This window comes from Phaethon aethereus, assembly GCF_964289735.1.
Source record: "Phaethon aethereus genome assembly, chromosome: 17".
Taxonomy (NCBI): Eukaryota; Metazoa; Chordata; class Aves; order Phaethontiformes; family Phaethontidae; genus Phaethon; species Phaethon aethereus.
In genome coordinates, this window is record NC_138593.1 from 3,382,069 (window position 1) to 3,395,674 (window position 13,606).

Below are 13,606 nucleotides of genomic sequence, written 5' to 3' on the forward strand. Positions count from 1 at the left end.
ACAGTCACTGTTTTTCTATCCAGCCACAAAAGGCACCCCCTGAAATTCCTGTAAAGGTTTTCAATCTTCCCCTCCATGCATGCATTTAACATCCATTGCAGTTAATAGCAGTTACACATGCATATAAATGGGAGAAAAGTCCCAGTCGAGAGGAATTACTGGTAGTAAGAAAAGAAACCCAGTAGAAATGCTGGGAATTGCTAAAGACCCAACTCCCTTGAATAAATTCATTTCCCCGTTTAACCAGCCGGCATCTGCCTGCCGGTCTGTAATGCAGGAAGCTCTATAGTGTGTGTTTGTGTGTGCACGGGTGTGTGACGCGCGCGGGGTGAGCAAACGGGCATTGTTCTGCAGTGTGTGAGCCCGTTGGCAAGCTGCCTCCTGCCTCAGCATCCCAGCAAGCGTCTCGAGCGCTGGCCCTTGCCGCTCTCACTTGTGAGCTGTGGTGTTGTAATCGTCCTGTGCCACGGCCGGCAGGGAATGGTCTATCCTGAACTCTTCCTCCAGCCCACCGGGCGCCTTCGCTGAATCCCCCCGGGCTGCGGGTTGGCGACTGTCCGCACCACCTCCCTCCAGCCCCAGGATCTGTCTCTGCACCAGCTTGGAATAAAGGCCTCCTTCTTCCATCAGCTCCTTGTGTGAGCCCTGCTGCACCACGCGGCCCTTGTCCAGCACAATGATGTTGTGTGCCTTCTCGACAGTGCTCAGCCTGTGAGCTATGACAAGCACCGTGTGGTTCTGCAAGTCGCCATAAATAGCCTGCTGAATCTGCGCAGGAGGAAAAGACGTTAGTGCCCAAGCATCACTGGCTCCACTTTGGAAAGGAGAACAGCAGCTTTGTGGTCTGTGCTAAGAAACCTCTGGATGGGAGGTTTGCTCTCCTGTGGCGACACAGAGGACACAAAACTCCCTGCAGCACTACCAGCACCAGCATGTCCATCCCAGCACCAGGCTCTCACTGGGCAGCCCAAAAGACTGTCTCAGTCCAGCCAGCCCACAGGCACGGTATGCACACAGGTCTGATTCTGCAAACTGGGTTCTTGATAAAGCTGGGCCCCAAATTTGGAGGACACATGGTGCTGGCATGGACTGCAGGAAGCCAATACCTGGTACGTGCAGCTGCTTAGAAAAGCAGGGCTATTTCCTGGGTGTATCAAGGCAAAGCAAGAGAGAGTCATTTTCCAGCCAAGAGACAGACAATGGCACTAAGGTCTAAAGGCAGGCAGATGGCCACCAGGCACATTTCACTGACACTGCTGGCTAGCCAGAACTAGCCCCTGGCTTGCATCAGATACCACAGATGTGGCTGAGGACCTGCAAGTCCAAGACCTGCTCCAAGGTTAGATGCTTGCGCTGCCCCATGCCATGGACCAGCGGCGCTCATCCTCTGAGCACTGGAGACAGGAGACACATCCTCACACCTCAACCTTGAACTAGCTTTCCCTTATGTCATTAAACCAGTGAGGCCAAACTGCTATTGGTAGATCTGTTTGGTCGTTGTATCCCAGCCAGATAAACCAGCTCAGTTCACAGAAAGCTGAAGGCCTTTCCCGCAAGCATGGCTTCTTTGGTGCCTCAGCTGGGGTCTTAGCTTGGGCAGTCGTACTCTGCCTGCTGCAGTACCATTTTTTAGGGTCTTCCTCCATATCCTGTCCTAAAAGACTGCATGGGGCTGCTGTATGCCAGTTAACACTTTTCACATTTCAAAAATCAGCAGAGAACCCTATCTTATCAGGTTTGTCTGGCATTGGCTGCTGTGAGCACAGAATTATTCCCTTCTTGGTGGCTACAGCAGTGTTAGAAGCAAATTTCTGCTCAGGAATTAGCATCTCACCCAAACCTCTGAATGCACCATGTCAAGTCTAAGGTTGTCTATGGACTGGAAATTTGAGCTACAGTCTTTCCTCCAAACCCAGATTGCCTCTTCGGCCCAAACCCCCAAGTCACCAACTCACCGCGTGTTCGCTCTCTGCATCCAGTGCACTTGTGGCTTCATCCAGGATTAGGATGGGGGGGGTTCGGATCAAGGCCCTGGCAATTGCCACTCTCTGCTTCTGGCCACCTGACAGTTGGGCTCCTTTTTCACCTGCCTCTGTTGGGCCAAGAGAGGGAGGAAAAGGTCAAAATAGAAAAAAAAAAAAAAAAAAAATCAAGAGCTGCCATCAAGTTCAGGTCCCAGCCAGCAGCATCAGGATGATGTCATGATTTGAAGCAATGACTAGGAAAACACTTCTGCTTCTGCTCACTTGGTAGAGCAGTTTAAATGAGTTAAGCACCCCCGAGGCTGCAGTCCTTCCATCCAGCAGCAAGCTCTCCATTGTTGTCCCAGGGTTTGAAGGACTGATGCTCATGGAAACAACGCAGAGAAGTCCTTGAGCCTGGGAGATCATCCAAACCCCAAGCCCCTCTCTTGCCCTGGCCCATGCAGCTGCGTTTCTGCCATCTCTCCCTGCAAGTCAGCCTCGGGAGGGTGTGCAACCGAGGCAGCAGTGAGGGAAAACCAGGACCTCTCTGCTGGCTCCCATAAACATGAACCATCATCAGTCTGACCTGCCTCCTCACAAAGTCCCACTGTCACAAACACACCAGCTTTTATTATTATGGATTTATTGCAGGTTTTTTTTTTTCCTATGCAGGCAGGATGGTACACAGTTAACTGCTCGAGTTCTGGGCTTTTCTTATGATCAATGCACTGAAAAACAGCGAGACTGCCAGTGCCACACTCCGTAACATTGCCTGGCACTGGGAGCCAGACTGGTCTGTATGGGATGGGGAACACCCCACTGCCACAGAGCAGCAGCAAAAATGCTCTGCTGAGGTGGGCTCAGAAATCTTCCAACAGCTCAGTCATCCCAAAAGGCAGCCGGGGTGCTGCACCTCTCCATGTAACTGCCTCTACAGCATCTCCGAGCTGCCCCGGACTCGTGTCCGTCACTACCTGCCTGACTTTCCACCTGAGGGGAGAGGTTCTGCCTTCCCTAGGCACAAAATGCTTTCAAGTACAAATGGAGGGATTTTGATACCTGTGTGGTAGCCGTCTTGTAACTCCGTGATGAAGGCGTGTGCGTTGGCCTTCTGGGCAGCCTGAACTACCGACTCGAAGGAGGCTGAGGCTAAGCCGTAAGAAATATTATCCGCAATAGAGCGAGCGAACAGCACTGGCTCTTGGCTCACCAGGGAGATCTGCGGAAGGGAAGGGAAGAGCAAAGAGTCGGTAGTAGAAGATGTGTCAGCCAGCATCTTGGATCATCGGCATCTGTTCTTGCTGGGTAAGGACTCAAGTGGGCAGAGTCTCACCATTAAACCAAGACCTAGAAGTGCCTCAATGTGAGCTTCCAGTGAGGATGCTAAAGATGGGGTGCCTAGCGGCAGCCCCAGCTCAGTTTGCACCATCTGCTGGGAAGGCATTTTGCAGGAAAGAAAACCAATGCAATGCTGGTACATTGGCATCTGGGATGGGCTTCCCCCTCCACGACCCTGCTGTGTTTTTGCTCCAGACCTGTCATTCCCATCACTGTTTGCCTTTCCCAGTATGGGAAGCCAGTTGCTGGGATAATGCAGGCTGGAGAGATCCTCTCCCAGGGTCTTGCTGATTTTCCGTTCAAAGCCAGGAATCACGCTTGGGCCACGTGAATGAGCCCTCCTGCATCTTTTAATCCAAAATTAGCAAGTTACGGACATAGCTGCTGCAATTCCTTAATTGCTTAGCAACAGACTCCCTGTCCTACCTTACAGCTGTTCCTGCTCACTCTCACATTCAGCCTGCTTTGTCGCACACTCAATACTGAAATAAATTGAACCCTCCAAATTATTGCTCAGAACTGGGCATGAAGAGAGCCAGTGGGACACGGTCATATTTTAATTGACTTCTCCTCATGCTCCTAACACCACGCCAGGCTTTCTAAACTGAAAGGCTTGCTTGTCTTTTAATTTTCGCTCAGTACGGGCAGGGAATGTAAATTAGTCACACTGACTTTGGCTTTCCAGCCTGTCTCTGATCAATTGTTTTCAGGTTTTCCTGCTGACTGGCGAGACCATTTGCTCTGGGGGCAAACAAAGAAGGCAGTTACTTGCAGAGGAGATGAAGGCTGATCTGTGCTGACACACAGATGAGAGCCAAGGGGCCCAGACCCCTCTCCTGGGCAAACTACCCAGCCCCTCCAGTGCTCCAGCTGCTGCCAGGATCCTGAGAGGTTTAACTCCCCATTAGCTGAGAATTACTTTAAGATCTTAGGGTAGAAAATGCTGAAGGAATGCAAACCACTTTTTTCCAAAAGCAATTTAGGCAGTAATTAATCCAACAACCAAAAACATATTTCTACTTTGTAGGCCAAAAAATACAAAACAAAACATGTTTCTTGTTCTGTTTTCAGAAGACTTCCCCCTCCCCATGAAACCACTCTCCATCCCTTTCCCTTCCACCCCCACAAATGATTTGAATCCATTTCCTGGACCACCTCCAGCCTCCAGCTTTCTGGACATCTCAGAAGTTGCCAGAACAAATCCAAAGCAACATGCAATGCAACCATCCATCCCCACCGATCATGGCAGGCGATAGCTAGAATACACGTATCAGTCGCTCGTACCACTGAGTGCAGGTACTTGTGATCGTACATGTTAATAGGATGCCCGTCCAGCAGCACCTGCCCATCTTGCAGAGGGTAGAAGTTCTCCAGGATGTTGACACAGGAGCTCTTCCCGCTCCCTGAAGGACCCACCAGCGCTGTCACTTTGCCAGGGTGCAGGGTGAAAGATACGTTCTGCAACATGGATGGGAGAGCATGTTCAGGTCCTGGCTTTTCCCAGGGTCCCAGGGCAGTGGCTTGGGCACTATGCAAGAAAGGTAGCCGAAATCCAGCCACAGTGACCCCCCACCTTGGAGACCCACCACATCTCTCCTGGCTGTTTCTTTCAGTGGCTCCTTTTCTCCAAGGAAGCAAGAAGCCTCCAAAATTTGCTTTGAATTTGCCTGCTGATGTAGCAGGACCTCTAAAAACTGCAAAGCACACTAATCTTTTTGCTGCCTCCCCCTGTCCCGTGACCCCAGCCCCTCTCCCATGGAAATAGTCCAAGGCAGCTTGGCACAAAGCCCCGTACCATGCTGACATGCTTAATGCCTGAGCTGGGAACAAGGGTTTTATTAATAAATCTCATTCCTCCTGTAAGTAAGGCCAGCCCTAAACACCCGCTGTTCCTTAAAATCTGTTTTCCAACATGCCATTGAGTCCGCCTTTGCGCATCTTCAAAAGGGCAGCTGACATTTCCTGTGGGCTGGGGATCAGTTATTGCAATGGAGAAGCAGCGCGTGATGCTTCATGGCAGGGAGCACTCTGCACCTGTAGGACTCACCTGGAGGACCTGCGTTGCGGAGCGACTGCGGTAGGAAAATGTCACGTTCCTGAACTCCACCTTCCCGTCCACATGGTCTGGGGCCAGGGACCCATCGTTGACCATCGTTGGCTTGCGGTCGATGAACTCGAACACCTTCTCGGCCGCTCCCACTCCCTGCATCAGGCCGCTGTATACAGAGCCGACGGACTGGAAGGGAAGAGGCAACAGTGAGAGCCTCCCATGTGATGGAAAAGGCAATCAATGCGACTTGTAAGGACAACGGTTGAAGCATTCCCAAGTCTATCATCTGACATTAACTACAGTCATCAGACACAGAAAAAGAAAGCTCTTTCCTCTGCACAGGGTACGGAGGGAATATATGGACACATCCAGCATCTAAAGGGGTTTTGTGCATGGGTAGACCCAGAGGGGAACAGAAGAAGGAAACAGATGGATTGGGAAGAGAAGATGTGCACCAGGAGATACACAACTCGAACTTCCACCAGCATCCTCCACCTATCTCTCTTTGCTCAAGACCAGCAGCTCCCCAACGCAATGGCTGAACAGAGTCTATGTACAGCAGCACATCTCATCAGCTCCTTGAGGGCAGTGGCTCATTCCCTAGCACACGTGTCTCATGTCTCAAATGCAGAGCAGCTTCAGGCTGGACCTTTCTAGACAACTGTTTGGCAGCTGAAACAGCTGTTCCCTGCTGGGACATGGTCCTAGTGAATTTACCATTGCGCTTTCCTAAACACAACTGCTGCACGCTGACATCGGCTTCCCTGGAATAAACCCCTGCCACGTCGGCTCTTGTCAGTATTAAACCCAGAGTTGCAGAACAGCTTGTACTGCAACTGCCCCTCCCATCAGGAGGGAAATAAAAACCCAACCCAAACCAAACACACACCAAAACCACAGCCTGGAAACACCACCAGAGCCTGCAGTCATCTGAACAGATGGTGAGAGCTGGGCAAGCTGCCGCCAGTTCTGCTCTGCCACTGCACAAAGGCTGAAGTGCTGCCGAAACCACGCTTGGCTGCAAGGAAACCTCCGCTTGATCATTTCTGCCTCGATTAGCCAAGCTTACACCTTTGCAAGGGGAAGGCAGCCCTGGGTGGGCTCTACCATCCCACCCACAATCCCATCTTGCTAATGTGCTGCCAACACAGCAGCTTGCAGCCTATTCCACAGGGGGAGAAAAAAAAAAAAGTAATATAATTAAGTTTTTAATGAAGCCTGAAATTTAACAGGCAGCTTCGTAATCCCTGCATCCTTCATGCCAGGAAACGTGCTTGGGAGGCAACCAGGACTCTGCCCTGCAGCCCGGCCAGCCTGACCCCTTCATTTGCCTTATCAGGGGATGAGCTGCTTCAGGTGCATTCAGGTTGTGAGGCCACAGCAGGAGGTGAGTGAGGAGCAGAGGAGAGAATCACCCCACTGGTGGGCAAATCCACAGGGCCAAGGAAATGAGTCACAGGGATGTCAACACTGGGTCTAGCCATGCAACTGTCCTGGAACCTTCTAAAAGACAAATACCATTTTGACATGGGATATCCCAGGGGGATAAAACAAACTCACCTCCATGCAGTCTCCTAAGACGAACTCGTAAATGATGAAGGATATCAGATTTCCACTTGTCATTTGCCCTGAGATCACAAGGTGCCCACCGTAGTAAAGGATGCTGACCTGGACCACCAGGAGGGTCAGCTGAAAGCAAGAAAACACCCCAAAAATCAGCAAGAACAACTGTGTTTTGGTGCGTTTGTAATTACTTAAACAGCAGCCCACAATACATGTGCTGACATTTATTCTTTGAGCCCCAAACTGAGCATCCTTGACAGCACACAGCTGACAGCCCTAGCAGCAAGCATGGATATGAGAAGGGAAAAACAACTCAAGTACATGGGCTGATTTAAGGCACTGGGCTGAGATGTTTCAACAAAACAGAAATCCAGAGGAGCAACAGCCAAAGAAGGAGAATTTATCTGAAATAACAGAGTGTCTCATGAACTTCTCTCTTGGAGTAACGTCCTCAAGTGTAATAATCTATGCTCAAATTATCCAAAGCGTGCAGTCACCTCACTGCTAAAATAAACTTTCTGTTATATGTGTGACACATTTTAATTTAGAACACAAAATCAAGCCAAGAGTTAATGCAAAAAATCCTCCTTGCATGTACAAGTCCCTGAAGCATAACCTCAACTCTTGCCTGAAATCAGTGTGGGGGATACCACCTACTCTAGAAAGGAGACAGATCAGCTCTGATATGACAAATACCATCCCCGGCCTTTATTCAGCCTATTTTGTTCCATGCTGCCTGGGTGCTCAGAAAAGCAGGGATGCCCTGGTGCTCTATGCGACGTTTGAAGGACAGGCTGTAAATTCACACTGGTGGAAAAAAAAAATCCTCCTCCATTGCTCTGCCGCGCTCTAACCTTAAGATCCTGCATTCCCTCCAAGAAAAACTCTACCGGGCTGTGCTAAATCCAATGGCTACTTTCTACATGAGCCCCGCAGGAGCAGTTTTTGAGGGTTTTTGCCTTCTTTGACTCAGCAGGATCTGTGCTGACCCAGTTCACACTCCGGCTTCACCTGGGAGCCCAGAAACAATGCTAAAAACACTCCGATTTTGCTTCCAAGCCTGGGAAGCCATAAAGCCTCCTATGGCTGCATGAGGGCACCATAACTTGCAAACCTTTCACCAGAGGCTACTTAGATCCTTGAATGTGCAGAGGTAAGGGCAGCCTCACGTGAGGGTTTTGCACAGCCTTAGTTATCTCCCTGGAGGTATTTAGAAGATGTGCAGATGTGGTGCTCAGGGACATGGCTTAGTGGTGGACTTGGCAGTGCTAGGTTAACGGTTGGACTCGGTGATCATAAAGGTGTTTTCCAACCCAAATGATTCTATGATCAGCCGATGCAGGAGAAGTCCCAGATCATCTGGTCTTGAATGATGAAAAAGCATTTGGAAAAAAAAGAACAAAAACAAAAAAAACCCAAAACCAGCCAAACCCCAGCAGCCTCCCCCTACCACCACCCACACAGAGAAAATCTGTTTCTGAGCAGAAGCTCAACCAACGCCGTGGCTGTTTCCCAGCCGGAGCCCCAGAGATGAGCTGGCACAGGCACACAATGCAGCAACACAGAAACACGGGGTCTTCCATGACCTTGAGTGGTTATCAATTATATTCTTATTTGCAAGAGAAAACAGACCATTTGGTGGCACAAAGCAGCACTGCCCTTAGGGGGAATGCAACATATTTTTGATGAGTGAAAAAATATAATTAGGAGACAGGGGATTACTGGCAGTGGACATCAAGGCTGGGCTCACCCCGCAAAGCTCCTTGGAAGCGAAGGAGATGCACACGCATTTTTGGGATCCGAAGCAAGGTCTCCTGCCCCTCCCCAGCCCCACACAGGGAAGCCGGCCACCTACCCCACTGGACCAGACGTAGTAGGTGTAAGCCATGGCCTCCCGCTTGTTGAGTTTGTACACCTGCTGCAGCTTCTGCCAGTACACGTTCGCCTCTGCCTCCTCGTTGGCAAAACTGCGGACAGTCTTCATGGCGGAGATAGTCTCCTCGGCGGTGTTGTTGGCCTTGGCCAGGGCGTTCTGCACATCCTTGGAGAGCTTCTGCGGAGAGCAGGGGGAGACAGAGGGGGGTCAGCAGGTGCTGCGCTGCCCATGGCACATCTCCCTGCACGCCCTGGGCTCTGCTGGGCTTGGGAAAACAAGGCACAGTGACATTTTCCAAGGCCATGGGCAGCAAGGCTGAGCACTGGGATATATCCCACACCTCAGGACAGCCTGGCATGCTATGCCAGGAGGAGAACAGATTTGTCGTGCTGTCCCTGAGGAGGGACTTGGGCTGCAGGAGGTGAAGTGCCATACCCAAGGCCACTTGGGAAGGCTGTGGCAGAGCTGCTGCTCCCAGTGCCCTGTTGGGACAGGTGAGCCCAGGAAGCTCTACCAGGGATTCTCCAAGTCAGAGACAGGTCTGGAGACCAAGGGCAGCTCCACTCCTCCCACAAGTGCCTGACCCACAGGAGGAGCCACAGCTGGGGGAGGCAGCACCTGTCCACGCCATGTCCCTGGCGCAGTAGAAAGCTCCGGTAACTGATACAGGGAGCAGCAGCGCAGGCCTGACATGGTCCATGGGATGTGGCATCAGCTGCAGGGCATGAGGCTAGCCGCAGGTGGAGGCAGGGAGCTCAGCACTGGGTTTAGCCCCCACCCAAGTCACTCCAAAGGGAGAGGAGAGGACAGGTTACACGAGGACAGGCAGGCACATACGGGACATCCCACAGCCAAGCTACCCCTCCTGTCAGACCCAAGACGCTTCGTGCTCAGGAATGGAAGTAAGGTAAGAGCCGAGGCTGTGCATGTCTGCCCATACAGGTTTAATGACGCCTTCCTGCCCCCATGCTGGCAAGCAAAGCACCTGAGCATCCATCCCACCAGCTCCAGGGCCACCCAGGATCTCTACGATGGCTTTACAAGGGGAACAGCCCAGTGCTGCAGCACACCATGGCCATGCCATCCACTCCTGCCTACCTTGTAGTACTTCCCATAGACATCAGACACTAGCATGATGATGGGGAAGCCCATGAAGGTGACGAGCGAGAGTTTCCAAGACAGGCTGAACATGAAGAAGATGACCCCTGTGGCCTTCACCATGTTGCGCAGGAAGATGTTGATATTCTGGGAGACCAGGTCACTCACGATGGTTGTGTCCGATGTCAGACGGGAGATGACATCCCCTGCAGCAACAAGGGGTTGGGGAAGGGGAGAACGGGGACACATCACCATGGCAGGTCACTGCCTAGCTGCATCCCACATCCCATGCCAGGGGCCAGATGGGGCTCCCCATTCAACCCAGCCCCTCTCTGGGTGCCTGAAAGGTGTCATGGAAGGGGGGTGACCCTCCACTGCTGTGGGTGCGAAGCAAAACAGAGGAGCTCGAATTGCTGCATGCACAAGGGACATGAAATACATCTGAAGGCACAAGCTGCATCCCTGGGTCACCAAGGGTGGCTACAGGACAGTGAAGGGGACTGTCACAACACCCTACCCCAGAGGGCACCTCGTGGGCACGCAGACAGGCAACAGGCATGTGGGTGGAGTGTTTGCTGGGCTGCTGAATGCACCTCCAGAGCTGTCAACTCAGCCCCAAGCTCATTTTTAAATGACGCCAGGAGCCCTCCAGGAGCTCACCAGGGACTGGTGGCACCTTTCCCTGCCATCCTGGCAGCACCAGCCAGGACTGGGAACAGCACACCCTGCGGAGGAGCACGAGACAGCTTCGGAGAGAGCTCTCTGGGGTTAGCTGTGTGCCTCACAGCCTGGAGCCAAACCAAGTGACCCTGAGGATGTGGGTATAGAGAAGTTCCTGTGGTGCCCTTTGGTGGAGCTGAACGTTATAGCCAGCAAACATCACCCTGAATTCTTAAGTACTTGGCCTGTGTTTGAGTCCAGATGAACTCCCATGCTTTTGTGTAACTGTTAGTCCAGGGTTACCCGTATCCCACTTACAATAACATCTCAGGTGTCCTCAGCTACCAGGGCACCATGCAGCAATTGCTAAATACGGCAACAGCCTCAAGACTAAAAATACTGCCGAGAAGAAATTAAATGTGGGGAAAGTTACAGCAGGCTGGGACGACACCAGAGCAGCACGGACCGGGACAGGACTGAATGACAAGCAGAGAAAGCCACAAGCACGCCCAGCAAGCTTCACACATCTGAGGTGTCCCATGCCCGGAGCAGAGCTGGAGAGCGGCCGACAAGCAGGCACTGACGGGAGGTACAGAAGGAGGAAAGTAGGTGTTTTGGGGATGACCGGAGATGAGCACATCAGCCCCGGGGCTGGTGGATGCCAGGCTGTTTGGTGGCAATGGGACATCCCCAGAGTGCTGGGCAATCCTGCCCTGACCCCATGGTGGGAGGTGCCCAAAAGGCAAGAGCTTTCTGCCGTTTTTTCTAAAGACGAGCATTTGGGTGCCATCTCTGGCTGCCCCCATTCTGCTGCGTGCTGGTAGGGCAAGGCAAGGGATAAAAAATACCAGGATGGGATAGAGGGATTAGACCAAATCTGGAGAAAAGAGGAACCAACCTGTGCGATTCTCATCAAAGAAACTCATCTCCTGAGACACCAGCGACCTGAAGAGGCAGTTGCGAAGACGAATGTTCAGTCTTGCAAATATGAGCGTAAAAACACCGCCCCGGATACCTGCGGCAAATGAGCTAATTGCAGATAAGAAACGTTATAGACCAATGGACATGAAACCCGCTCCTCAGCAACACAAACACTCCGACACCCGGGCCAAGGGCTTCGGCGATGCTGCACTGGTACCACTTTCCACCCTGGGAAGCGATGGCTAAACCAGCCCACACCTCTTCTGGGTGCTACCAGCACAGGGATGGCTGGTCCTAAGCCCAGTAGTGACAAGCTTCGGGAGGGGATGCTGTGCTGCTGGGACAGCGTTCCCCAGGGAGCCTGTTCCCTGTGTCCGCTCCTGCTCCCCCACCATCAGCAGACGGATGTGGAGGGCTAAGCAATAGCCTCGTGACTGCCACCACAGCCTCTCCGCACTGTGACGGTGCGGGGAAATGAAAGCGCATCCCTGGGGTCTGGCAAGGACCTGGCAGAGCAGCTGCAGGTGTGACAGCCCATGCCCACCACCACCATCAGCTCCCGCAGGAAAACCCCAAACTCCTCCACCTCAGGGCCAAAACCAGCCCCTGCGATTACCTTCCTATGGCGAGCAGTGACATGACCAGCACTGCCGTGGAGAAGCGGTCCATGCTCTTCTGTACCACGATGCCGTCAATGGCCAGCCCTGTGTAGTAGGGCAGGAAGGTCTCTCCTGCCAGACAAGCACAGGACATGGGGTTTCAGCCCCACTGCATGGCATTGGCACAGGACTTATATTTCTGACTGTGACGGCCCATGGACAACCCCATCCCCACCATGGTGATACTCGGCCATAGCACAAGATGTCTCAGGAGGTGCGCCCCTTAGTGGCACATGGGGATGTTTCATTTCCCAGTGTGCTTTATCCCCTATTGCTTTTTTTTTTTCTCCATTGCATTTTTTACCCAGCCCATGCAGGACGTGCCACCCAGCACCCCCAAAAAAGCAATTCTGGGTGCTGCCAAGCCCCCTACCGTAGCTCCTTCCCTCCCATTGAGGATGGGAGCACACCACGGCCCGCCCTGGTCCCTCTGCTCACCCAGCGCAGCTATGAGGAGGAAGAAGGAGGCGATGCCCAGGAAGAAGGCATCCGGCTTGGTGTAGGACAGCAGCTTATGGATGGTGGGACCCGCCGCCTCCTCCCGCTTGTCCCGCGGGGCGCCCCCGTTGCAGCTCTCCTCCGCCTCAGTGCGGGACTCAGAGCCAGGCCCCAGCGCCTCGCGGGAGGAGGTGACACAGGCCAGCAGCTGCCACAGCCCAAAGGTGGCCGCCAGCGCCACGTACGTCCAGGCAAAAAGCCCCCAGAACCGGGGGTCCCTGATGGTCCTCCGCACCTCCGAATAGAGCAGCAGCTTCACCATCATGTAGATGCCCATGAGGAGGCAGACGACGGCGATGAAGGTCTGCGATGCCCTGAGGCGCCGGGGGCCGTAGGCGGTGTTGGTGGCCACCCCAATGGCGGCCCCCAGCAGCACACAGCTGCGGTAGAGGCAGCCTCCCCAGATGTCCAGCAGCGAGTTAAAGATGTTGAAGTGCCGCAGGTCCTGCAGGACATCCCGGCCACCCCGGCCATGGGTGTAGAGCAGCGTGGTGACGACCACATCGGCCCCGCTGAGCGCCAGCGTGCTGGCCACCGCCTTCCAGGCGCGCATCCTTGCCGCCGGGCTGGGGGGTCACCGAGGCGGTGGGGGGCAGCCCTAGCACGGGGAGGACGTGGTCATGTTGGCCTCTGCTGCAGGGCGAGAAGAGGGGGACGGGGTTGTTTCTCACCCCAGGCAGGTGGCAGGGAAAGGGAAGCAGGGGACAACGGTGCCAGCTGCCCAGCAGCCTGTCCTGACCCCAGACACCACTATCTCCTCATTCTTCCCCTCCCCTGCTGCATACGTGCCAAGATATTTCATAAAATGAGAAGCACAAATGAAGGCAAACTTCCCTCCCAGATGCCTCCACTCATCCTGAATCCCAAAGCAGAAATTTGCTCATCTCGGTGGGAATCTTCGTCCATGCTTGCTGTGGCAGCTGCAGGGCCAGCCGGGAGGCCCCTGGCAGCTGGGTGATGCTGGGACATCTGTGCAGCC

At 53.3% G+C, this 13,606-nt stretch overlaps 1 protein-coding gene across 1 annotated transcript; it reads right to left on the reverse strand.

The window, feature by feature from the left end:
• Positions 1–429: 429 nt before the first annotated feature.
• On the reverse strand, positions 430–13,180 carry ABCB9 (ATP binding cassette subfamily B member 9; the record flags this gene model as incomplete). Its single annotated transcript, XM_082007941.1, has 11 exons — positions 430–768; positions 1,956–2,092; positions 3,024–3,183; positions 4,587–4,760; positions 5,350–5,538; positions 6,913–7,041; positions 8,771–8,968; positions 9,890–10,095; positions 11,448–11,578; positions 12,087–12,201; positions 12,568–13,180. The coding sequence occupies 11 exons, from the start codon at positions 13,178–13,180 to the stop codon at positions 430–432; spliced, it is 2,391 nt and encodes a 796-aa protein (XP_081864067.1).
• Positions 13,181–13,606: the final 426 nt, after the last annotated feature.